The sequence below is a fragment of the Malurus melanocephalus genome, unplaced genomic scaffold, assembly GCF_030028575.1.
Source record: "Malurus melanocephalus ecotype Western Australia unplaced genomic scaffold, MMel_1.1 scaffold_659, whole genome shotgun sequence".
NCBI classification, from domain to species: Eukaryota; Metazoa; Chordata; class Aves; order Passeriformes; family Maluridae; genus Malurus; species Malurus melanocephalus.
In genome coordinates this window covers 1-26,163 of record NW_026623891.1, presented here as the reverse complement: position 1 = coordinate 26,163, position 26,163 = coordinate 1, and the positions used below count along the sequence as shown (strand labels likewise).

Below are 26,163 nucleotides of genomic sequence, written 5' to 3'. Positions count from 1 at the left end.
GGGAGCCGCGGCCGCCGAGGGGAGGGGTCCGGCTCCGTGCGGTCGCGGCGGAGCCGGCGCTGCGGCAGCGGCAGCGCGGCGGGGCGGAAGTCCTTTGTTGCAGCCGCGGCGGCAGCGGCAGCAGCAGCAGCGGCGGGAGCGGCGCGGGTCCGGCTCCCCGTCGGCGGCCGCCGCCTCTCCCCGTGCCGCGGTAAGCGGGACCCGGGGGCCGCCGCCGGGACCCGGGGAGGAGGAGGAGGAGGAGGCGGGAGGCGGCCGCAGCTCCGCCGGCGGCGGGAGGTGGGAAGTGCCGAGCGGCGGCGTGGCCCGGCCCGGCCCGCCATAGTGGCGGCGGCGCTGCCAGGTAGGGGCTTTCCAGCCGCGGCCGGGCTCTGGCCGGCGGCCGGCGCGGTGACCTTGCGTCCGGCGGCCGGGCAGGGCACGGAGCGGAGCGGAGCGGCGCCGCGGGGACTGCGCGGGGGCTGAGCGGCGGCGCCGCGGCGGCGGGTCCGGCTCCGGCTCCGGCTCCCTCCTTCCCTCCCTCCTTCTCTCCGGGGGTCGCGGCGGGCGCGCTCCACCTGCGGGGCGGCGGGCGGGGGTCGGGGGATGCCGCGCCGGGAGCGAGAAGCGGCCTAGGGAGGTGCAGGGGCGAGAGGCGGGCAAGGGAAGGGAAGGGAAGGGAAGGGAAGGGCACCGCGCCGCCCGCGTGGCTCCGGGGTTCGAAGTCGCGGTAAACATCTCGAGTGCCGCTATCGCGCCTGGCCCCGGCCCCCGCCGTGGGTCCCGCCGCTCCTCTTCCTTTTGTCTTCGCAAAATAAACGCCCCAAAAGTTCGAGCGAGTTGCGGTAGTTTAGCGAAAAACGGAGCGGAGCTGCAGCCCGGAGGGAATGCTCCACCCTGCCAGGCGGGAGACTTGGGTTTCACTCGGGGCTGGCAGTGCGCTGGATCGCCGTGGAGGCGGCTGGAAAGGAAGGGGAATACTTTTGTCACATAAAAACAAGCCCTGTGCCGCTCTGGGAGCGGTGTCGAAAGTCTCGTTCTTCAAAGGACTCCTCTTTTCTGCTCGGATAGAAAGGTAGTTAAAGAGAGTAGAGGAAGGGGGACTGAAAACGCTGTGAGTTTGGGGCTGTGGTTTTATTCCTCTCTATTTTCCAGGATTTTTTTGTAACTCACRTTCTCAAGTTTGCCCTGTTTCAGCTGATACTGGAGTGCCGGTTCCTCCTGACACGTAGGCATTGGTAATCAGGTAGCATGGCTTGGATGCTGCTTAATATTTGGGTGTTTACAGCCAGGTTATGTCATTTGCTTGCATTATTTCCTTCACACTGGAGTATCGCAAGGTACAGCACGCTGCAAAACTACCCGGGGTTGCAACAGTGCGGTGTTCCTTAGGCATTTAATTACACTAAACAAACATTCCTTTAATTAAAGGTGTTTGTTTAACATTCCTCATTACAGCTCTTGGAAAAACCCACGGAGCAACCGTGAGCAGGGGGATGCGGGCTTCTTGTTTTTACCGAATTACAAGTTAAGCTTTCATGGCGAGCGGGGGAGAGGCGTTGGGACCATATGGCCGTGGGGAAAACCGGCCAAACGCRAGCGGTTGCAGAGATTTTCCTAGGCAGCAGTAGCACAGCGAGTTGACAAGATTGTGGAGAGATTTTTGGATGACTGGCCAGAAGACCTGAGGAGTAGTAAGTAGTATTAGTTACACTCTGCTGATGTTTGAGGTAGGAGAGAAGCAGAAGGCACCCACCGGGCGGAGGGGGTTGGATGYGGGTAATGAAAATGTGGGTTGGTGCTGCGTGGGAAGCTCAGAGAAGTAATAGAAGCCACTTCTTCCTAGTACCCAGAAAGTTTTGTGTGGAATAAGATCACAGACTTAACAGACGATTCAGCTCTGCTTGCACAAGTCTTTCCTGTCATCAGAGTCAACCACTGTTGTCACTGGCACAGGAATTAGCAGCGATTACATTGAGAGTGCTCATRCCAAACAGGGATTTGGGTTTTTAGATACTTTCTTACTTGAATGTGAGCGGTTGCTTCTTTCAGAGATTTCTGTTCTTGCTGACAGTGGAGAGCCCTGAAAATCCAGGATGGACAAAGATGTAGTAGTTATTTACCTGCTGGGTGGAAATAGAGTAGCTGCTCAGAACTGAAATAGTGATAGTTTCCTGATAAAAGCCTGGTGTCTTTTCTTTTAGTTGTTACAGCTGAACCTCTTACTGCAGTTGTTTTGGACCTCACATACGTGTAGTGTGAGAATCCAAATGTTTATTTCTCACTTGGGCCAGTGGTTCTCCAGCAGTTGGGTTATTCTGCCCTGCTTTTGCTTGGGAATGGTAAACACTGTCACCCAAAGAGTTTTGMTATGGACACAGTGTGTGGGCACAACAGCTGACATAATTTGCATGAAGACCATTTATAGCCTCAAATTTGTCTGATAATTTTTCCTTTGTRCATGCAATGTCGCTGCAAAACTCCAGAATTCACTGCCCATTGCCTCCCCACCCCATACTAGACCTATTTCATTGGGTGGAGACCTTAGCAGCCTTATTTTTATGTTTAACATGCTGAAAGTAAAATGTGAAACATTTAAGACCAGGAAGAATCAACAAACCTGTAGTCTGACTTGTGTGTCAGAAGTTACTTTTGTTCATTCAAATTCATTCAGCAATTTGTTACACTGAAGTGCCAAGGATCCTTTCCTGGAAGGCACTGTGACTTCACTGGAGGGTCTCAAGACATGGCTGAATACCGAGATGCCTCCAGAAGTTGAAAGCTGGTGTAACTCAGAGAGCCTAGATAAAAAGGCTCATCTTTCTGCTGCAAAGCATAAATTGGGTGTCATAATTTTTTTCCCCCACTAATTGTTTCTTTTAAAMGTATCATTACTGTGTTGCCTGACAACTGTAAAGGTGCCAGATAAAAGATAACTGTGACTTTCTAGAGTCAACCTTTGTGGCTAGCAAGTTACTTTTTAAAGGACTGCATAAGGTCTCTCTAGTACTTTTACTCCCTAGATCTGATCTAAAGTGGTTTGAAGTTGTGATGGGGCATTAGCAGAGACTCAGGTTTTTTTGGGTTTTTTTTTCTGTCAAGCTGTATTCCTTGTCTTTTGAGGAGGTTCTTACTTGAGACCACGTGTACCTTTACTAATTTTCAGGTAGCAGCTGGGAAGCATAACTTGCTAAATTCTGATGTCTGTTTCTCATTTGTGGACATGGGTGCTGAATCAGCAGAGAACTTCTGGCTGAGCAGTGGAGAACAGGGGATCCTGAACAGGGGATGGTTGGGGGTTTTTGGAGCATCTTCCCTTCCCCTGGTTCAGATCTAGCCCAAGTGCCATGAAACTTGATTCTGTACATTGTCTACGAGTCTGTTTGAAATGAGTTGATTCGGCCATCGCGATGTGTCTGAAGATGAATATCTGCATCGKTGGAATCATCTTCCCAACTGGCATGCCTGAAAGGCATCTGATTGGAAGGGCTAAGAGKAGGATAAATTATACCTTTAGTCCTTCATAGCCTGAATAATGGAGCTTAATTACATTTTCCCTGGCAGTTCATGGAATTCCCAGAGCTGCTTTAATTCATGATCAAGGCTACGCTTGCAATGCAAACTGAYCCATACTCACTGTTGTGGTGGACAATTGTCACCTGGCCCCAAGTTCTTTGCTGTTTTTTCAGTGTTTGTGTAAATTGAGGGACCCAGAGCAGTCTCTGTGGCTCCCTGTGTATGTCTAGGTCAAAGTTGTAGTCTGTTGACATCTCTGTGGTCAGYGCAGTAGGGAACTCATAAACTTCTTGGGCGTTGTAGGGGGAATTCCTACATGTTCTGTAGAATTTTCTRCAGCATGTCAATGCTGTCATTTAGGAATCCAGGCTTTTTGGTAGATCTGACCCACAACAGCAAAATTAGGGGGAAGAGTTCCTGGGAACCCATGCCAGGGTGGGGTATGGAGACAGACAGCGATGGGGGATTTGCTTTCTGATCTTTGCTTGTTTTTCTGGATAACTGGGCGTTGTTTGCTTGAGGTTTTCCAGTCTCATTTTCTATTAGCACCAAATTCTCCACTCATTTATTACACTTTTGTCCAGCCTGTTCTTGGTTTCCAGAGAAAAGCAGTCAGTAACTAAGCATGTAAGTGCTATGTTTTTGCCTGCTCAGCAGTGGAAATGCTGGGTTTTGAAAACCACCTACTAATTTTAGGAGTCGAAAGGCTCCTGAATTCTGAACTTTGTGGTATGTCTGTTTTAAAGACAGAGAAGTTAGCAAAAGAACTTCACCAGTTCTTTGTTTGAGGACTTTTTTACTTCTTTTGTTTTAAAACATCTCAGAAAACTGAGTGTGAGGAAATGACAGCATGGAGCTTTAGTGAATACCTGTTTTTTCTTGTTAGCAGACTTGCAAACAACATAATTGGTTAGTATAGTAGTGCAACTTAACCTTGTTCATGGTCACATCTGAGTAGTATCTAAGAGGTGYCTCAAAACAAAAGAAAAATCTGGTGGCAGACAAGCTTGAATCAAAGTGCAGCTTTGTAAAAATAAATACTTACTAGGGAAATAAAATGCATATGGAGACTTGGAGTTTGAAAATCAGTGAAAATACCCAAGTCAAATACCTTCAGTTTTTGTTTTCATATTTGAGGCTTTTCTAGCATATCTTTTCAGAGCACCTCTGAATGATTCAGTATTGCTTACAGCGTGCTGTGTTTACTGCACAGATCGATCATTGCTGAAGATGGAGTTGCTTGGGTTCCTGGTGGACTTGTGAAGTTGGTTCAAACCTCCAGGTTTTGGATGCTTCACAAGAGTGTGCTGCTCCACTGGGTACATGGCTGGCTTTTCTCCTCTCTTTGCAGTAGGGGATCAGAAATAATTAAAAACTTTGGATTGATAAACTCATCTGCGTGGAGCTTTAATTTTCCAAGATACCTGGTGTTGATACGTAGAGAGGAGAGCTCCCACTGGCTTCAGYTGCTGCCAGTGGTGTTCACCTGTGTGAATAAATTAGACATCCAAAAAGTGCATGCCAGACTTATTAAAAAAAAACAAAAAACAACAGAAAAAAAAACCCCAGAAAAATTGAAATTACTTGTCCTGGCACTGACAGCAACAGGATGATGTTCTCCAAGCAGTGGTCATTGCTGTGAGATCTTCCTTTTTGTCCCCCACCTCTCACTCACTTCACATCCTCCAGATGCTTTGCCAAATGAGCAGGGATCTTGCCTTGTGCTACTCAGATCCAGGCCTGGACAGATCCAGAGGATGTGCTGAGTAAAGGAAATTTTGGTGAGAGGGCTGGAAGGCTATACTATAATAAATATGTAATATATGTATATACATAACATATGATAGATACACAAATGGCAGCAGAATTAATCCTGCATTAATTACAGTAATGCTTGTGTATACACTTAACGTTGAAACCTTGAATTCTATGTAAAAAGACCTGTTTTCATTCTAATACCTGATTTTTTTGTTTCTAAAGCAAACCTCAGAAATAGTTTGCTGTACTGATCCACCCACGAGTGATAAATGCAGATTGCTGCAAAACAATGGGTAACAAAAACAAAACAATAATAAATTACCATTTTCTGAGAGCTTACTCTTGTTGGGAAGGAGTTTGTCAGCAAGCCTGTCATGCTTGCTGATGGCAAAGGGATGGCAGGATTGGGGATTTGGGGTGCAGTTCCTGCTGTGAATTGTTTTCCACCAGTTCCCCAGCAAGAGTTGTCTGTGTTTTTTACCCCTTCTGCCCTAGGCCCTGCAGTCTGGCTCTTCCCCAGCCCCTTGCCCAAGCAGCTTCTTCCCTGCACCATTTAGACCCTCATTGCACCCATTTTAAATTCCCACTGCTGTTTCCTAATCCCAGTACCCTCCTCTTGGCTCAGCACTCTGGTCCCAGTCTGCCTCTCCCAGATTTCCAGAGGGTTTCCATCACTTCCTTCCTCCATTTCCCAACCTTTCCTTTTCCCAGCCTTTTCCCTACATCCCCTCCGGGCTCTGGCTCTCCCTCAGCCAGAACTGGGCATCTTCTCCATCAGCTAYCAGAAAGGAAACTGAAATCCTACAGGGAGTTGTGGTGTGGAGCAATCTCCAGGAGSCTCTACTGTCAGCTCATGACTTTGTGGGGGTGGCACATACAATCATGGAATGCTTTGGGTTGGAAGGGACCTTTAAATGCCATCTAGTCCAACCCCCCTGCGATGACCAGGGATATCTTCAACAAAATCAGGTTGCTCAGAGCCCCATCAAACCTCATCACCCTCATAATAAWACATTCTGTCTGCACAAACCCTTTTGTCGTTTAAAACCGTGGCAGAGCTCTGCGCAAAAGGGGATTTCACACAGGCCCCTGTGTTCTAAGCAGCTGCAAGAGGATGAAATGTTCTCAGCGAGGCTGTGATCTGAAGTTTTCATAACTAACAAAAGTTCTTAAGTGTGAATAAACTGATATTTTTTATCTTTTCCCCCCCTCAAGCATATAGCTTGGCCAAATTCAGGCAGATTTTTATATTGTGACAACGTATCTAAGACAGAAGCTTTCACCCACATAAAGTGTCTCTTCAAAGATTTTGGGAGAGAAACTTTTAATTTCTAAATTAAAAAATAATAATAATCTGCATATGTGAAAGTTTTTTCTTAGCCTCATTTTTGGAACAGTTTTGGCTGAGCTTTTCTGTGGAGGAGTTAAAAAAAATAATCAGTCCAAGATTTCAGAAGGAAAGTTTTGCTGTTGCTGATTGAAATATGTCGAAGTTTTAAATAGCCCAGCACAGGCTCTTGTGGTGGGAGTTATGTCCAGCAGGTTAATACAGCATCCAGAGAGAGCATGCCAGGACTTTCATTAACATAAATAACCTCACTCTCTTTTAATCCTACATGTAGTACTGCTGTGATAAAGGCCAGGTACATRTCAAATCCAAAACTTGGCCATCCTGCTCAAGCAGCTTCATGCTCCACCCTTTTTTTTCCAGAGTGGTGGCATTGCCAGTGGGTCATTGTTGTGTGGCAGGACCCACAGCTGAAAGCTTTGCACGAATTCATCTRTGAAAAGGAGAAATATATTTTACCTTTTTCAAAGAAGAAGACTTGGRAAAGRCAAGTTTGTGTGCTGTCACTCATGRGTCCCACCATCTGGAAACGGCCCTGTCTGCAGGTGCTTGCAGATGGTTTGTGACCTCCTGTTTTGAACAGGCTTGCTGTTTTGCWATTGGAGGACACAGTGGAGTACATCTAGTGTAAAAAAACCCCACAAAACATTTAGAACTTGCCAGTTTATGAGGATGGGGAGGTTAGCACGAGCTGTCCTGAGCCTTTTCTTGTCATGTTGGCAGCTCACACCGAGAGGCCAGTGGTGTCTTAAACAGCCTAATTTCATTTTCTCATTGGTTTTCACTCTTAGAATGTGGAAGTTGAAGCTAATTCTTTGTCATTATGCAGCTGCTGTTCTTGCTACAATAGACTGAATTACATTTAAGCATCTAATGAATTGCTTCAAATCCAAAACATTACCACTTGGAAGAATATGAAGTGCACTTTTATTATTACTTGATGTYGAGAGCTTTGCTGTTTTTCACAGAAACATCTGAAATCACCCAGTGACATAGAAAATTATCCGTTTCTTTAGAAAAGATTTGAAGTTGTTTCAGAGATTCTCCCAGTTTCAAAGCCACTGCTTTGCAAGTTAATGAAAAAGACTTTAAATGAATTCCGTGCAATGAGTTACATTTCTGCAGTGAACAYCACTGGGCCAAACCAGTCAGAGAATTATTATGGCAGGGTTCTTGCCCAGAGTTCTGGGTGTGGAGGGTTGGGTTGAGAGGAGAGGAGCAGCTGCCATTCAGATGCTCATCATCAATGTAGTTCAACCCAAATCTCAAGGATCCTCTTGCCAGACAAGATCTTGTGCTGGTGGYGATCCATAGGAGCTGCTGTGTGATTTGGCAATCGGGAATATTGCTGGGTGGGGCGAGTGTGTTCTTTTCTCGAGAGCTCGAGAGCCTTTCCGCCGTGGCAGTCCTTTRTGGAATGAAGAACGGGGACTTAATGTTAGGTTTGCTGCTTAACAAGCCAGGCAACGCCTATAGCTTGCGAATTCAATGCTAATTGAGGAATTTAATTTCTCTACCCATTTTTCCCCCTAGGAGATGTAAGCTGTTAGGGAAATAAGAAGAAAAATGGAGCATTTGTGTGTGTATTGTGTTTAAATTTTGGACAGTTAAAAGAGTGGTTGCAAATCAATCCCTGCRTTTCACTGACTCATAAAATGCCAGTTAGTATATATTATGTGCTAGCCTGTACTTTATTTGTACAAACCTCTTACAGTTACGTGCATTGTTTGCAGTAACCTTTCAAAATGTTAAGAATCCTCATTACTGCTTTATGTTTTTCATTTCAATTAGGGTGTTCTCTATACCCTCTTCTGGGTTCTCACCCCCTCACCCTGTGTAGTTAGAACAGATTATGTGTATCAGKAAAGGTTTTCCAGAGTGAGTCGTGACTAGATGTTGGATCTGGCCACACTTGGTGAAGTTTATCTTTAATCAAACACACACCTCCTGTATACAGTGCATTTCTTCTGGATTTTTTTTTTTTTTTTTGTTAACATAGACCGCAATATTTTCTTCCTCTTTTCTCTTGAGGACGAGTTAGTCCTTTCACTTAGAGCAACCCTCAGCACTGTTAAACCTTTTTTCCCAGTCTTTGCCGATGCTTCATTTCACTGCGGCTCCACCTCTGGCTTTCTGGCTCTCTCAGTTCTCCATTGCTGAGCTTTTTCTTTGTCCGGTTTCCCATCTACGTGTTTTGGTTACATTTCAGCGCTCTGAACGAGTGGTTTTGAGAGCAGTTGGAGGCACGGCGTGCACCACTTCCTGCCTGTGCAGTCCTTGTGGCTGTCACGCAGCTCGCCTGGTCACCATCTGCAGCGGGCTCGAACGTGGGACGTGCCACCGCAGCCGGGCTGCCCTCTGCTTCTCAGAAGGCGTTTGAGTTTGCAGTTCCTGATTTGCAGGACGCCTTGCAAAGAAGGTTGAGATGGTCCCTGAGCTGCCATGAGGAGCAAAATGTTTGGAGTAGCTYGTGTGGGTGCTCTGTTGTCTCTTAATTGCCTTTAATGGGGAGGGGAAGACCAGTTTGAGCCTGGCCTGGTTTCCCATGTGCGTTGCATCATGTGCCCGTTGGACTGACAGGTAAAAAGGCAAGTTGAGACTGAAGAGTGGTTTCTGACAGCCAGCTTGCCTTGTATAGGTTTTGTCCTGGGGCCATCTGACAGAAGTCTACCCTGTGAAGTTTTTGAAGTTCTGCGTTCAGAGTTCATATCTGAAAATCTTGGCTGTAGGACTTTTGAGATATATTTGCTAATTTATATTCTAACAGCRTAGCTCTGATTGACGTGCGTGCTGGTTATGTTTATTAGTTTACTAGTCTTGTAASTCTAGTGGTGAGCACATGGAATTATGGATGTTTTCACTGGCATCAATATTCGTAAGTAGTTACCAGCAGAGATCTCCAGACAGGAAGCTGTACCGCAGGCTGGCAGAATAGGAAGATCTAGAGAGCAAAGAGATGGCAGTTCCTCCCTACATTTAAGTAGGCTTTGGGTTTTGTGCTCATGATTTAACAGATACCTTTTTCTTTATGCAGGGCTGTAATCGAAGTACAAGATGGCAAAAACCAGCCATAGCAACTATGTCCTTCAGCAGCTAAACAAGCAAAGAGAGTGGGGCTTTCTGTGCGACTGCTGCATCGCTATCGATGATATTTATTTTCAAGCACATAAAGCAGTTCTTGCTGCCTGCAGCGCCTATTTTAGGATGTTTTTTATGAACCATCAAAACACTACAGCCCAGCTGAATCTAAGCAACATGAAGATTAGTGCTGAATGCTTTGATCTTATTTTACAGTTCATGTATTTAGGAAAGATTATGACAGCCCCTGCCAATTTTGAGCAATTTAAAGTGGCCATGAACTATTTACAGCTGTATAACGTACCTGAGTGTCTAGAAGATATACAGGATACAGACTCATCTAGTTTAAAATGTTCATCTCCTGCTTCTAGCACCCAGASTAGTAAAATGATATTTGGTGTGAGAATGTATGACGACGCACTTGCTAGAAATGGCAGCGAAGCAAACAGGTGGGGCATGGAGCCGCCAAGTTCAACGGTAAATACATCCCATAACAAAGAGCCTGACGAAGAAGCTTTGCAGCTGAACAGCTTCCCCGAGCAACTGTTTGATGTCTGCAAAAAAAGCACCACGTCCAAATTCTCTCACACAAAAGAGCGCGTGTCCCACTCGCGCCGGTTTGGAAGGAGCTTCACCTGCGACAGCTGCGGGTTTAGTTTTAGCTGTGAAAAGCTACTGGATGAGCACGTGCTAACATGCACCAACAGGCATTCCTACCAAAGTGCCAGGTACTACAGTGCTGAGAAAATAGACTATAGYGAAAAGAACTCTACTTCTAAAATGATCTCCACACAAACGGAAAAATTCAAGGGGGACTCGAGCCATGCTGCGGACGAATCTTCATCTCCCGTATCCAAYGTCACGAGCAGAAAAAGCAGCACTGTTGCCTCTGAGACATCAGGTGAAGAAGGGAGTAGAGCCTCTGAGAGGAAGAGGATTATCATCAAGGTGGAACCAGAGGACAATCCTACAGATGAGCTGAAGGATTTTAATATTATTAAGGTGGCAGATAAAGACTGCAATGAGTCTTCTGACAATGATGACCTAGATGATGAACAGGAAGAGCCGCTTTACAGATACTACGTTGAGGAAGAGATGAGAGAGAAGAGAAATGCTCGGAAGACTCTAAAGCCTCGTCTGTCCGTGGATGAGGAWGAAAGGAAGTGTTTGAAAAGCACGCGGCACCTTAACAGCAAGGCTCCTTCAGTGCAGGAAGATGTGGAGAATGCTCCCTGTGAACTTTGTGGGCTAACAATCACCGAGGAAGATTTGTCCTCCCATTATTTATCCAAACACATAGAAAGTATATGTGCTTGTGGCAAGTGCGGTCAAATACTGGTCAAAGGCAAGCAGCTACAGGATCATGCACAGACCTGTGGAGAACCCCAGGATCTGACCATGAACGGGATCAGAAATTCTGAGGAGAAAATGGACTTGGAAGAAAACCCYGAGGAGCAGTCAGAAATAAGGGACATGATGTTTGCAGAGATGCTAGAGGACTTCAGGGACGGTCAYTTCCCAATGAACAGCCTTCAAAAAAACCAGTTATACAAGCATTCTGCCTGCCCTTTCCGATGCCCTAATTGCGGCCAGCGTTTTGATTCTGAAAACCTAGTGGTTGAACATATGTCAAACTGCCTGGAGCAAGATCTGTTCAAGAACTCCATGTTGGAAGAGAACGAGAGGGATCACAGACGTAAGCATTTCTGCAACCTTTGCGGGAAAGGATTTTATCAGCGTTGCCACTTGCGGGAACACTATACCGTTCATACCAAGGAAAAACAGTTTGTTTGTCAGACATGTGGGAAGCAGTTCTTAAGAGAGCGCCAGTTGCGGCTCCACAATGATATGCACAAAGGCATGGCCAGGTATGTCTGTTCCATTTGTGATCAAGGAAACTTCCGAAAACATGACCATGTACGGCATATGATATCTCACTTATCAGCTGGAGAGACTATATGCCAGGTCTGCTTTCAGATATTCCCAAATAATGAGCAACTGGAGCAGCACAGGGATGTTCATCTGTATACATGTGGAGTATGCGGAGCAAAATTTAATTTGAGGAAAGATATGAGATCTCACTATAATGCCAAGCATTTGAAAAGAACATGAGCATAAACATACTGTTAAAGCATTAAGTTGGCAGCAGAGAGAACACCAAAGCAAAGCATAAGTATAGTAAAAAAAATTTGAAAAGGAAAAAAAAATTTGAAAATAAGTCTCTTTTTTATTATTTTTTTAAGACCCTCCTAACCATAGGTGTCTATTTAGGCTCATTAAGTATAAAGCTTTGAAAAGCATCATGTGTTTAATTATTACATTTTCACTGTTTCCTAATACCAGTTTCTGTTCTTAATTTTATTGTTTTACTACGTAGATATACAAATCATTATTTTTAAACTGTAGATTAAAAGCACAATGTTACCCCTTCACTGACTGCTATTAAACAGTTCTCGGATCCATGTCCGTAAGATGAGTGCTTTAATATTTCCATGTGTTGTTTCTTCATGTGAAAATTTTAGATCCCAGCGATTAATGTGCAAGAGCATAATTGTTCGTAATCCCCAAATTAATTTTCAAAATGAAGAAAAAAAAAAAAACAACCCAACAATGCCAAGAAATAATCCTTTGCGCTCTGGCTCTGCTGTAAGGGCAGAGCTGGCTGTCCTGATCCCCTGCTTCTTGGCTTTGTTGGAAGGTGCATCCCAGGGGTGAGAGCACTTAGGCTCAGTTTAACCTCGCAGGCTTGGGCTGGCGTGCACAAGGGGGAAGGGAGTTAATGGCTGTCGGGATAACCSAGGGGTTCCAGCACAGTGGTTGTTCCCCAGATGGGAAGTCCTAGCAGAACTGTACAACTGATGTTGGCCTTTCTTTCMCTGTCTGTACCTCTGTGGGTATATTTAACCTGCTTATCCTCAGCATACGAGGGAGGAGTGGCCGTGGTGGGTTGCTAGGAATGCAGTATGGCCATGTGCACTGAAGACTGCATTTTCAGCCTGGCTGTGAACCGTGCCTTGCTGCTTGTGTTGCAAAGTTAAAAGCAGGATGGGTGTGAACAYAGTCCCATTGCTTGGGACCTTAGGGTTTTATTGCTTCTTGTTTTCATGATACTTTATGAATGTTCTGTTTTTCAACAAGAATATAACAAGAAAAGACTGCAGAGTTTGCTTAATAAATGTAAAGATATTTTATGCCTTTTAAGATTCCTTTCTGATTCTAGCAGAGCCGTAATCTACTCAGCTTGTCTCTTAATTTAATTGAATTTAAAAATCCTACTAAGTACCAGCTGACACCAATTCAGTGAGGCACTTTGGCCTTTGAGAGAGCAACTGGCTTTGACTCTTAGGCACCAGCTGTCTAAACGTTTGTTAAGTGTGTGATTTGTGATGGGGTGGAAAAAAGGATCCTAATACGTAATTGTGGAGAAAACAATTAAAAAACAAAACCTAGTTGTACTTTCTCCCAGCAGATCTCACTTTATCAAAGAGGGTGGTAATGCTATTTCCCACTGAGCTATGGTGGCAGGAAAGTAATTTAGATCAGCAATTAAGGCAGTTAGAGTAGATGATCATTGCAGGTCCCTTYCAACTGAAATATTCTATCACCTCATGTGCCAGTRGTGGGGTTGAGAATAGGAGCCAGGAGCTGATGGTCTAGTCCAGGGCTTTCATGTGCTTGTTTCTGTCAGAATTGAGTTTCATTCCTTGTTGTTTCTTGGGGATTATGAGGGGTATCGAGTTTTAATTTTAGACTATTCAGAGGAATGAATACAATTCAGAATCTCCACTGTAACTGTTAAAATTAGTGTGAGTTGCCTTGCATTTATTGAGTTTTAAATGTGCATTAGGATTTTTCGTGGCTGGCAGACGTRTGAATTTCTGCAGTGATGGAGAAGGCTCCCCCACCACACCTTGGTCCTGAGCCAGCAGCTGCTCCGAGGCACCAGCTGCTTTGGGTGCAGTTTAGTGGGCCTTCAGTGTTTTGCTTTAACTGCTCAGTCCTTTGTTTTCCTGTATGATGMTGCTGAAGCCAGCCAGTCCTCAGCAGCACTGGGGCCAGAAGAGCACAGGCRTGAATGCAGTCCAGCACTGCAGASCTGGGGGTTCACACACTGCACACCRTGATTATCTCTGACATGCAGGTTGTCCCTCWCATTATGGATTGGGAAAGTGAAGGAGAAGGGAAAGGGAAGTGAAGGAGAAATGGAGAGCACTGGGGCAGCTGGCAGGGGAATCTTGTGGAACTGGAGGAGTGGGAAGACTGAGTGGGATCAGAGATCCTGAGTGGGAGGCAGTGGCAAAGGCAGGCAGGCGGGATCAGAGCTGTGCAGTGGGAAGCAAATCCCAAAGGTGGCATGGAGGGGGTGGCTGGAGGAGTGGATAAAATGTCCCGSCTGTGAGAGCGGAGTGAGGATGACTCAGCTTGGCTGGAGCTGTGGGCCTGAGCCATGAGCTCACGGGCGCGGGGTTCGTACCAAGCACGGCCGGCCCCGCTGCCCGCAGCGTGCGGGGCACAGCACWGCCCCCAGTAAAGACCTCGTTCAAAAGCAGGAGGTGACCTCTGCCATCTAACAGATCACTCCTGAATTCAGTGAAGGGCTAARGGTGATTTATGGAGCCTCCTGCTCAGAATCAGGAGCCCTTGTTCACAACTTATTGGACTGAACTTGACCGAAAAATGTTTCACAAAAAATGTGACTTCCCAGTGTAAGTAGACCTGCCAGTTACAGAAGTCAAATGGAGAAACTGGGAATGATGGCATTTATCTGTACTTTCTAACTTTATAAACACCCTGGAGTACCTTTGTTTTTCAATTACAAGCTGTGTTGTAGTAGCCTTTCAAAGTAAAGTTTGTTAAACCTTTCCAACTGAACTTGAATTGATGATTTTTCCTGTTCTAGTGAAACAAAAGCCAGTGTCTTGGCGTTCACATGTATGAAAGTTCAGACTAAGGTTCACAAAGAGCATGAATTGCACTGCAGGGAAGCTTAAGAGTGGATCGACTTACATGTAGGCAGAGAAAATCRGAATGACTGAAGCAGCCTGAGAAGTGATCAAGGGCAGTATAGGAGGACATAAACAAGTTCAGCCTAGCTTGCAAGTAGATGTATTTAAGTAGATGGGTATTTGAGGTGACTGTGTAAAAGCGTGCAGGGGAACAGCATGGGGACTGTCAGAGAAAAGGCCTGGAGTGACAGGAAGAATTTGGCTGCTGTGAAAGGGGAGAAGGTCTGGGTGGTGAGGTGGCCTGGGGCAGGCCACTCCTGATTCCTCCCCAGAATGGGACTACATCTTCAGGAGAGTGCAATGATGGTGTTCCAGTGATCCTACCATGACAAAAATGATTTAATGTGGAGACAGAACATAAGCAGACATGAAAAAAAAATCAACAGCAGTTATGATACCCTAGAAGTTTTGCTGTTACTTGAAAGATCGTGAAGGGGAAGCAGAAATATTTCATATAGAGGTCTGTTTCCTCTAATTTGTACTTTTATGTTGCCATAACATAGTTCCTTTGCATCTCCATAGTGAGTGTGAAGAGTATAAAAGCACTTGAGGATCTTTAAAACTGGAGGTGTAAGCATATCATGTTGCACAAGGCGTAGCCAGTAAGAAAAAGATTTGCTGGATGCCCTAAGTTATATTTTTAAGTGATTCGCTMTTCTTATTTTTGGAGAACCTCTCTGTGTTCTGTTGTTTTTCTCATTTTTGCAGTATTATGGGCTGCAATCCTGAGAATTTATAAGTGGCCAGCTTAGCTATTAGCTTTCAAGATTTACTGTAAGTTAAAAAGAGGGAATTCATGTAGACCTGGTATGAGCTTTAAAATATCACAAAAGCTGTTGAGCTTCTTTGTCAGTTTCAAAGGAGATGTTTAAAATGGTAAWATATATATATATATATACTTGTAAATGCTTCCTGCTGACTTGTTAGTTCAAAGAGTATTTACATTTGTGTATAATGATATTTGTAGCCAAGAGGTCTGTGGAGAAATCTTGATTTCAATAAATAGAATATCTTGGAATTCTAAGAATTTATGCTTTTATTAGGGGACTTCTCTATTCAATATTTTCAGTTTCTGTAAAACATACTTCAGCATATTTTTTATTTAAAGCTGAAGACGGAAAATATATTGCCCTGGAGAATATTTTAAAAATACACTGTTATAAAAGTGAATAGTTTAACTACACAATTGTATTGGAATACTCTAGTGCTAAACCATCAAGAGTCTCTGGTGAGGACACGAATTTGCTCCTGGAGGCAGTGCCACCTTGAGCCCTGGCAGCCCTATACTTGTCCCCATTCGTTTCAGCTCTCCTCCCCCGTGTGCCACCCTCTCCATTGTCCCCAAGCACGTATCTATGTAGCGTCACAATGGACTGAATCAAGCAGCGGCCTTTTTTCTATTCCCTGTGGGGCTGGTTTTTGGCTGGATCAGTTCCCTGCTGTGCTTCCCTCTCCATCTCTGTGTCAGATCTTGTGCATGCACAATAGAAGGGGTGGCACAAGGGGAGGAATGAGTGGCTGGGAGGGGGCTCGTTTTCTTAAACGAGCTGTACCAGAACTCTGAGCATGTCCCGAGTTTAACTCGGTCTCTGTCTCCCCCAGGCATCCTGGGGGAAGCTGAACTCTTACATTTATGTCCTATTTCCTGATAAGGAAAAAGGCAGCCCAACCTCTTACAAATGAGACACATCTCTGCTATCTGCCCTCTCCGTGAGAACTGGAAACCTTCCTGCGTTCAGCTCATCCCACAAATATGCTCTGGAGCTTTCTTAGTGTTTCTTGAAGCAGACTGGGTAGTGCTCCACGCCACTGGGTTTGTGTGGTTGGCCTGGCCCGAGGCCAGGAATGAGCTGGGCCCCTTGTCTGGCCAAACCCCAGGAACAGCTCCCACCTTCCTCTGGCCTTTCTGCCCTCCAGCTGTGGGCCCAGATGCAGCTGTGGAGCTCCTCTGCTGCCCTGTGCCCCTYGCTGCTTTTCACAGTAAGGGCASACAGTTGTCTCATTTTTTGGTCTAATGCTGAAAGCTCAGGCTAATTCCATGTGCAAGTTAAGCTGATGCTGGCAGAAATTTGTTACTACTGACTTTTAAGGGCTTTTCAGTCTCAGAGGGTTAAAAATCAAATCTGACTTCCCTAATTCTCAGCTGGTTTGATGCTTGTCGCAGACTTAAAGACCTACAAGATGAAGCATGACTAATTTGACTTTATAAAGTCTGCTGAAGGCTAGAAATTAGGAACATGTTTTCAAAAGCTGACATTTCTGTAGTTCTCGGCTATAAACCAGTTTTCTGTATTTTCTTTTTTTCCAAAAAAACTCTTAAAATATAGCTGTGCAGTGTATTCTTGAGATGTGTGAGTAGGCTGAGATTTTGTAGAGGAAAGATGACAAAAATCAGGACACATTTTATAAATTAAGTGTCTTTTGCTACTTTTACAGTCACTTCCACAATTCTGGAATTAATCGTGATTTTATTTTTTTTCATGCAGAAAGACAAATCTTAATTTGTAACAGGGCAGCAGAGCTCATGGCTCAGGAATCACTTCATCATGACTATAAATATTCAGCCCTGAAAGAAACAGCCCATGTTCCTTTTCATGAACTTGAATGACCAGTGCCAACTTCATAAGAGAAATGCTATCAGATCTTTATTTGGGCTATTTTTGCTCTCAAATATCTTGTAGGGTGGGGATTTTTTTCTTAATTTAAGATTTAGGAAAACAACCTTGTGCATCMTGCTTTAAGAGAAACAGTTTTCAGTAGTTCACGCAGATTCCCTGTGTAAGAGTGGTTGGAAATATGTTTCTAAAGTTTTGTATTAATGTATTAAAGGGAACATAACAGAATTGTGAAATGAGAAATCCTCAGATGGTCCAAGGCCAGGCTCTGACTGTCTCTTTTGTGTAGCCAGCATGGCGCACCTCACCCCAACAACCTTGAGGTTCAGACATGGTCAGGATCTTTGATTCGTTTGAAAAAAAAATGAAAAGGTTTAATCCTTTCCTGTGCCTTCTGGCATACTAAAAACCATAGTAAATCTTGCTGCAGCTACAACCACAAAAACAATGCTGCATCTAGAATTTCCGGTGGAAGAAAAAAAAAAAAAAAGATATAGTTCAAGAACTTCCCTCTATGACAAAGTCGGCTGCAGTTATTGTTTTCACTCAAAATCAACTGTAATTTGCATCAGTGAGATTTCAGGGTGTACTTTCTTGTGTGTGTGCAAATAAGATGTGATTTCAGATAAGTAAGTCTTGTAGTTCTGTAGACATCTTAAGACTTCTGACAGGGAATGAGAGCATCCCTTACTGGTCTCTAAATCCTGGAAGCTGTGTAGATTGTAGGAAATCCACTGGAAATCGGGACTGTTGTAAATCCTTGGTTTCTCAACTTGTCTGTCAGGAAAGTGCCACCAGTGTCAGCAATTGCCAAGGTCTCTGCAGCAGCTGCACTGCCAACAAAAAAGTTGCAAAAATCAGTTTTACCCCCTCTCTTCTCCCCCATTCCTCTGATTACAAGGTTGCTGTTTTAAAAATACATCATTTTGACTCTTTTGTTTACCCTCTGTTTTTTTCAAATGGGAAGATTTGCTTTCGTCCTGTTTTAAGGCAATGACTAGGGCTAAGAAGTTGCCTTTTTTAATAGTTCTCACATGTTCAATTGAATCTACCCAACTCAGTAATACCTGTTCTCTCCTTTTTAATAACCACCCCAAAACATTTTGGATGGTCACCAGAGGGACTTCTGCTTTTGACTCCCCAGAAAATGAATGGGAGAAATAACATATTGTCCTTCTCTCCATGGCAAAAACCCCAAAGACCATGAAAGTTTGTGGAAACGCAGATAAGCTAGCTAAAATTAGAGTTTGCTGAATACCATAAATTGCTTTTGGTTTTGGCAGCAGATACAGCAGACTTCTGGTATCGGTTACGCTCCTCTTACACAAGTCCTTGTTAGGGCTTTTATTCAGGATGCTAAAGATGGTGCCCCTGCTTCTCCCATGCCTGTTGGTTTTTATTCAGGATGCTAAAGATGATGCCCCTGCTTCTCCCATGCCTGTGGGTTTCCTACTGGTACCTACTGGTACAGAGTCCCACTTTCCAAACTGTTGAGGCTCTGGTTTCTAACCACTGGTTATTGAATTATTTGCACAAATCAGAAAGAGGAGAAATCTGAAATACCCCTCCTTTGGGAAAAGGATAGATACAGTAATATTGGTAAGAATACAGGGTAGGATCCCTTGGAATTGATGAAGAAATTGTGTTAGTACATCTCAAGCCCAGGAGAGAACTACATTGTTATCAGGTAGAATAAATAGAAGTTGTGTACACTTACATATGCTGTAAAATATGACACTTAATAGTCTGCATGTCTGGAAGTCCGAGGGTTAGCCCCACCTAGTCTGCTTTCAGACGGGTTGTGTTTCACTTAGATTTTACTGGCCACTGCTGACACGGGCAGTTCTGCCAGAAAAGACAGAGGTCCCGATGTACAGTAACTTAAAAACTGAAAAATAACTCAGTCAAGGCACAAGAGATTTTACAGTAATAGTTACAGTTCTTTCAGCTTTAGTGTGCTGTGCAAAGAGTTAAATAGTTCAAAGGCAGTTTCCTTTGGAGAATGTTTATTTGATCAAGTTCAGTGTGGCTTGGACCCCAAATAGAAATACCAACTTCAAACAGAGCACTACTATGAGAGAAGGAATAGTCTGTGGCCTTCCAGACCTCACAAGCTATGTTGGTTTGTTACACAGAGTCAAAACAAAGATATCCCTTAGAACAGATATACATTAACTCAGTGTATTTCACACACCACATCTTTTATCTCCCATCTGCTTCTCTGCCTGCTCCTTTGGGCTGTGACAAAGTCACTGAGATCCTGGATGAACTATAGACTTTTCAGTGAAAAGCCTTTTTGGTATGATTGGACCATCCAAACTATTTAGATTGTTAGAGAACATTAGAGGAGCTATTGCTCCTGTTTACTAAGTCTGAAGTACCACATCCTTTGGATTTTGGAACAATGCTTATCTTTGCTTCTTGGTTCCCTTTACATTGCAGGAAGCAGGGTGAGGAAGAACCCAGTGGGTGCTTCTCTTAGATGGAGCCTGGAAGATCTTGTTGGCTGAGGGGTGTTTTTGTTTTGTTTCTCCAGGTCCTTAGTTGGCTGAATCTTCAGACTTCTGATAAATGCACTAAGCCTTAAAAAAGCATTATGAATGCATGATGAGACACACCAAGTGCAGCCACTGAACATAAGAGTGGAAGCCATGCAGATGCTGTTAGCACAGGAAACTGATATCGGGCCAAATCTGAAGAGTTATCTTTGATCTGTCTCCAGATCCTCCTTTTATTTGTAAACATCCAGCTAATCACAGACTTCCTCTGACTTTGATAAAAGTGGAAGGAGCCGCATCCTCTGTAACCTCCGGGAAGGGCTGGAATTCTGCAGATGCTGAGGATGCGGGAATGGGGGTTCCAGCGCCATCTCGTGGCTCGCTGGGAACGCGCCCGTCCCTGTTCCCAAGGCTGGAATGCTTCGCTTCGCTGGGAGGAGGATGAAGCAGATCCTCCCGCAGCTCTGCAACCCCGAGCAGCTTCTGTGCTTAGGGCAGCTGGGCCATTTTAGAGCCTGCGAGGAGGGCACAGCGTTTTATCTCTAATCTCCCTTCCTGTGGGCTGCAGGCTGTCGGCAGTGCCAGCAGCTCTGTGTGTGCTCCACCCCACCCCACCGCAGTTGGCACTGAAAAGCAGGGTTTCTGCTGTCTCATCGGAAAAATGTGATTTAATATTCACAGGCAGCCCACCTTCCCGCACTCAGAGGTGGTCCCACACAGCACAGCCGATGTATTTGAAGGTGGTGGTAGGATGAAGCTCAGTGTGTGTGAGTTGTGTGTGATCTGTAAATGACAGAGATCTCGGACTGTGAAGTGCAGGCCGGCATCGTAATGAACAGCAGTGTAAAACAGTGATGTTTTCTTGAAAGAATAGTGCTCACATCCATACGTACTGTAGTTAGAACACCTTTTGTTTCTCCTTTGTTAGTTTACAAAAAGAGTACTTCCTGATCTCTGAACTAGTCATGCACGAATTACTTTGCAATAACAGCACCATTCCAGTGATTTTAAGAATGTGATGGGCAGACACTTGGCCTTGCTGCCAGAACAGCACTACTTTGAAGGCAGCAGTTTGCCCAAGACCTGCTTCCCCTGTTCGAAGTGCCCTCATGGCACAAAACAAAAGCCTTTTGTCCCAGCTGGCCTTTTTGCCCACCAAAAGTATGTGACATGGCACAGAGGGCAGCTAAAGGACCCAGACAAGCCTGGCACATGCAGTGAGTGAGTGAGGGTCTGGCCATAGTGCACACCAAGGTGTGGAGCACCACTCGAGGCTTTCCTCTCAAAGGTGAGCCAGGAAATTCAGCCCTGAGCTGGCCTGGAGGATGCTCTGGCAGGTAAGTAATGCAAAGAGCTGCTAAACCTGGCTTCATGTGCTGCCTCTGCAGGGTAGACACAGCCACGTGGGTCAGGGCTGCCACAGTCGCACAGAAACATCAAGGGTAAATTATCCAGAAGTGGCACAACCATATACTTCGTACAATATGATTTACGTGTCCTGAGAAAGAAGTCAATATACAAAAAAAAAAAAAACCCTGACAGCGCTGAGGATTGTCTTCAAAAGTTACATCCATGCATTTCCAATTTCTTGATTGTTCATATCAGACACAAAACTGCTCATATGTGTTATGAATTAGTTTGGTTGAAAGAGACTTACAGAAACTGTAACTACTTATATGATTTATCTGCATTTAACTTAAAATAAGAATTTGGTGTGTGTGTGTGTGTGTGTGTGTATTAAGTAAATACGTAACAGTTACCTCTGAGTTAGGCAAGATAAAAAAACCCACAACCAAAAATACAGGCAAATATGAAACAGTAAGAAGTATTCCAGAGTGGGGGTGTTCCAAACTATGAGTGGTTGAGGGGAAATAATACCCGTGCAATATTTTGAGCATCCACTAAGCCAAGCCATAACCACTGCTCAAAACTAGCACATGCAGTATCAAAAATAACTTCTGGGAGGTTTGGGAAGTGAAGCTTTTCCTCAGCAAATCTTTAGTTGTATGGAAAACAGAAGGCAAAGGAAAAAGAAGCAAAAGTTTCTGAAACAAGGTGATAACATTGCTTAAGGTTGTGTTCTGGTGGGATAGGGGTTGAAGGAAATGTGTGGCTTTTAAAAAGAATTCCTGACTGTGGTGGGTGCTCTGAATATAACTGAAGGATGGGTATTTAGAGCAAAACCACACATGGTGAGGTGGGAGGGACCACATCATGCTAGCAAATACAGTACTGCAGTGCGGGCTTCTGACTTTTAATATTTTTCTTGCATTTCTTTTCTGCATGGCAGTAGTGAAATAGGGACTTCTAAGCTTCTGAACAACTGAGAGAACCAGATTTGGAGAAGACATGAGGAAGAACTGGTCGGCAAAAGATTTCATAAAAACTCAGAACCACGTGTGCCAGATCTGAATTGGCACCACCTTTGCTTTTTTGACATACTACAGCAGTCGCAAAATGCACCAAAGCAGTCAAATTAGAACATGCAGTAAAAAATGTTTTGGACTCTTCTATGTATTATAAAACCTACTTCCTTGTGACTATTATTTACACCTGTTAAAAACAAATTTGAAGCCTTTCATGGAGCAGACAGAAAGAGGCAGATGCCAGGTGTTAAGGGCTGCACTGAAATGAATTTGCAGGATTTCTATTCATATGCTGGAGTGCTCCTTTTCTGAAATGAGGCTTCTTAGAGTTGCTGTCAAAAACTGTTTAGATTTTTTAGTTCAAACATTACAAGTGTATACTCATGTACAATGCTAAACTATCAAGTGTTAAAAAAAAAAGAAAAAAAAAGAAAAAAAGGGTAAGAGGTGAAAAAAATGTTAAAAACTGAGGACAGAGGGTCCATGAGGAAGGACAGGATGGTGAGAGAGAACCAGCTGACTTGATTTCCCCTGCTGCCATGATCATCACTTGCAAGCTGAAGAGGACCTTCCATGGAGCACAGTGCTTGTATGTGGAGAGTAAAGAAATGGTGCTCTGGTCTTATAGAAACTATGGTGAAAATTTTTAAACAAGGAGATGAGTAAATGTGAAATAATCTTCACAGGGCACAGGGTGCACCTTGTTCTGGAGCTAAGCCTTGCAAAAGCTGGCTTGAAGAAGAGAATCAGGTGTTCATGTTCAGATTTGAGCATTTTAGGAATCCTAATGTTTCCAGCTAAATTAATGGGGGAAAAAAAAACCCAACCAAAAAAACCAATAAGGCAGTAAATGTTCCAAATTAGGGCAAGCATGAATTAGAAAAATATTAATTTCTTTTGCTTTTCTCAGACAACAGTGGATCAAATTAAGACATGTAAGCAGACTAAACATGCTGATGATATTCTGCTGTAGTTATGCATCTTACTAATTCTACTCATGATTACAAAAGGATATTTCATTGTTCACTATAACTGTTATCTCAAGAAGAGTCTGTCTATAATTTTATTTATAATCGGCATCATTTTCATTACTGTTGTTACAAAGTGTGTACAATATTGTCTGTATTGCAGCTTGTATAGGGCATGTGTCTGTGCTTGCTTTACTCTTTTTGAGTTTATAAAGTTGCTATACAAATGCAAGAAAAGATGTTCAGGTATCTTTGAATGTGGTTGCTTAATCTAATGATGTAGCCCCCAGCATTTCAGCATATAGTTGTTGAAGGTATCAGCTCTATTAACACGTAACACCTTAAACATTGATGTAGGTATTTGAAAAGCTTTCAGTGCAGCACTGGAATGCTTACACTTCAGTCCCAGTGGCTGTATGGAACAAAGGAGAGGATGGTGAATATCTGGGCAAAGCCAGATACCACTGGGGACTCTGCTGGGAGAAGGCACAATGTAGCTGGGTTATCTAATAGAAAATGGGTGTCCTTTCGATAGAAAACATGAAGGACCTTCAGAGTAGGACCATCACAAAGCAGAAGAGAGAATGGAATACAGTTATAGCATCGCCTTCAACAGTATAAAGTGTAGGACATCTAGAACAGGCTGTTCTGTACCTTAGCAATTGCTTCTAGTCTATGTAGATATCAGTAAAGACATTCCAGGTTAGTTATCATCCTCTTTAAAGCTTATTCTGTGCTTTGCGACAGTATCTTTAATAAAATACTCTTACAAATCTGCTTATTATTCTCATTTAATTCCATCTTATACCTGAGTTAATAACAGTCCTGGCAACAGGGTGCAGTTCCAGTTACCACCTGCTTTATCAGCTCCTGTGTTTTTCCCATTCACCTGCTAATGACAAGAGGGAAACCAGAGATGAATAAATATCAAATAATCATAGAAATGAGAAAACAAGAGAAATTCATAGTCATACTCCAGTTCAATTATTATAAAAATCGTTTACACTAAGCATATCAGTAAATCTGAAAAATTAATCACATACTGATCTGAGTATGAACTATGTCTTTGCCTGTATTTACAATACACCATTTATCTTGTTTAAGACAGCATAATTTTCCAGCTTTACAGTTACTGCCAAAAATTACAGAATATTGTTTAACTCCATCACAGCAGTTCTAGTTCAAATTCTCTGTTTTCATTTATTTACCCCCTGGACCATACAGAGTATTCTTTTAATATCGTCAAAGAAGACCAAACAGAGTTTAAATACATTAAGGGTAGAATTCAGAATAATCCTGGCAAGGTGCAGAGGGAATCTGAAAATATACTATTTAATAGGAACAAGTGCAAACTGGAATCATTAGTCAAATAAAGGAATAGCTGCTTCATTTCATAGAATCCTAGAATTGTTTGGAAGGAACTTTAAAGATCATCTACTTCCCCCTGCAGGGACACTTTTCACTAGACCAGGTTGCTCCAAGCCCCATCCAACCTGGCCTTGAACACTCCCAGGGATGGAGCATCCACAGCTTCTCTGGGCAACCTGGGCCAGTGCCTCAGTACCCTCACAGTAAAGGATTTCTTCATTATATCTAAACTAAATCTGCCCTTTCAATTTCTACTGAAAAGAACTGATGCATTATTTTGGATCATATTCTGAAAATTAGTCTGCAACATCATGATGTTGCAAATAAAGGTAAAAACTGAAGTGTAGAAACTGGAATATCATCTGCTCCTTCAGAATCACGAAGGCAAGAGCTGGTAATGTCTCCAGTTTTGAGCACAGCACTTGAAAATTAAGATACAAGGTGCATGCAGAGAATCCAGGACAAAACCGTGAATGTCTGGAAACTGAGAAAACTGCTTCTGAGCACAGGTTGAGTGCTTTTAAGTCATTTTACAGAAGAGGTGGTAGAGGGAAAACACAGTGATTTTCATATATAAAATCTTGTAAAGAAAAATGGCAAAACTGTTTCTCATATCCACAGTCAGTATGAATAAAAACAATTGCCTTAAATTGCAGGAAAGGAGATCTTGGTTAAACACAAAATGGGACTAAATGACCTGTTGAGATCCTTTTCTGATCTGATTCTGTGATTACTGGAAAACGTTTTGCTTTAAAGTAATTTGCTTAGGACTGTCAGTAGAGTTGGTACTGGCTGCAAGAAAAGGAGGCTGCAGTTAAAGGAATAAAGAATTGACTGCCTAAAATGCACAGCACACCAGTTTATCTAGTTAGCACTAGCAATACTACAGCTTTTAATCATGCCTCAGCAAACTGTCAGAAGTCTATGTAAATAGACGTGCTTTAAAACCACTTAATTATAAAATAATTATTCCTTGAAGCATCAAGCATTAGTTTAATCAGTGTTGACAACTTCCATGATTTTATTGAGTCTAATCAATCTGAGGCACCTTGGTTTCAGTTGTGAGATGGTGCAGTGAGCTATTTTATTTATTTAAAAAAAAATAGACCTGCAAATTACATGGAAAATCCTAAAAGTGTAATCTGAACATATGCTACAGATTAAAAAAAGGTGAATAAAGCCATGTATGTTTTTTAAACTCATAATTTTAAACTAGGTTTATAATTTTAAGAGATGTGACTCATAATTTTTGAACTCCTGGTTTGGCACTATGAAATTACAGTGCCCTATATTCTGCTGTTCTGAATATTTCCATAGTACTGATCATGCATTTGTGTAATTTGCCAAAAACACGTTACACAGATTTGCAGAACTTTATTTGTTATTCACAAAAACAAAGGAGCACTTATTTAAGTAAGATGATGTCTTGTGGCTGCCCTTTAAATTAAAAAGGAACAGCTGTGCACAAAACCTGGAGGTATATAAATACAAAGTAAGTTTCATAGTTCCCCCCACATACACTATGGTTTTTAATGCAACACCTTGTCAGAAGAATGTTGGCATTTTTTACACTGGTAGTTCTTGTCTGAATTCCAAGTACCAGACATAGGTTCGCAAATATAAATGAGATGAAGAATTTAAATGATGAAAGGTATTGTGACAG

The 26,163-nt window shown here is 43.3% G+C and overlaps 1 protein-coding gene across 6 annotated transcripts in view; it reads left to right on the top strand.

The window, feature by feature from the left end:
- Positions 1-25,127, top strand: part of ZBTB1 (zinc finger and BTB domain containing 1) — a 25,587-nt gene extending 460 nt beyond the window's left edge. Inside the window, exons 1-3 of one of the 6 annotated variants that reach the window (XM_057383789.1) lie at positions 253-343; positions 9,636-11,547; positions 22,089-25,127. In XM_057383789.1, coding sequence (XP_057239772.1) covers positions 9,656-11,547; positions 22,089-22,125 — 1,929 coding nt within the window. In that variant the 5' untranslated portion in view covers positions 253-343; positions 9,636-9,655 and the 3' untranslated portion in view covers positions 22,126-25,127. Of the gene's footprint in view, positions 1-72; positions 191-250; positions 344-675; positions 1,055-1,081; positions 1,674-9,635; positions 20,737-22,088 lie in introns of those variants that run through there. The other 5 variants (XM_057383785.1, XM_057383784.1, XM_057383788.1 and 2 more) reach the window with 5 other exon arrangements.
- The last annotated feature ends 1,036 nt before the right edge of the window (positions 25,128-26,163 follow it).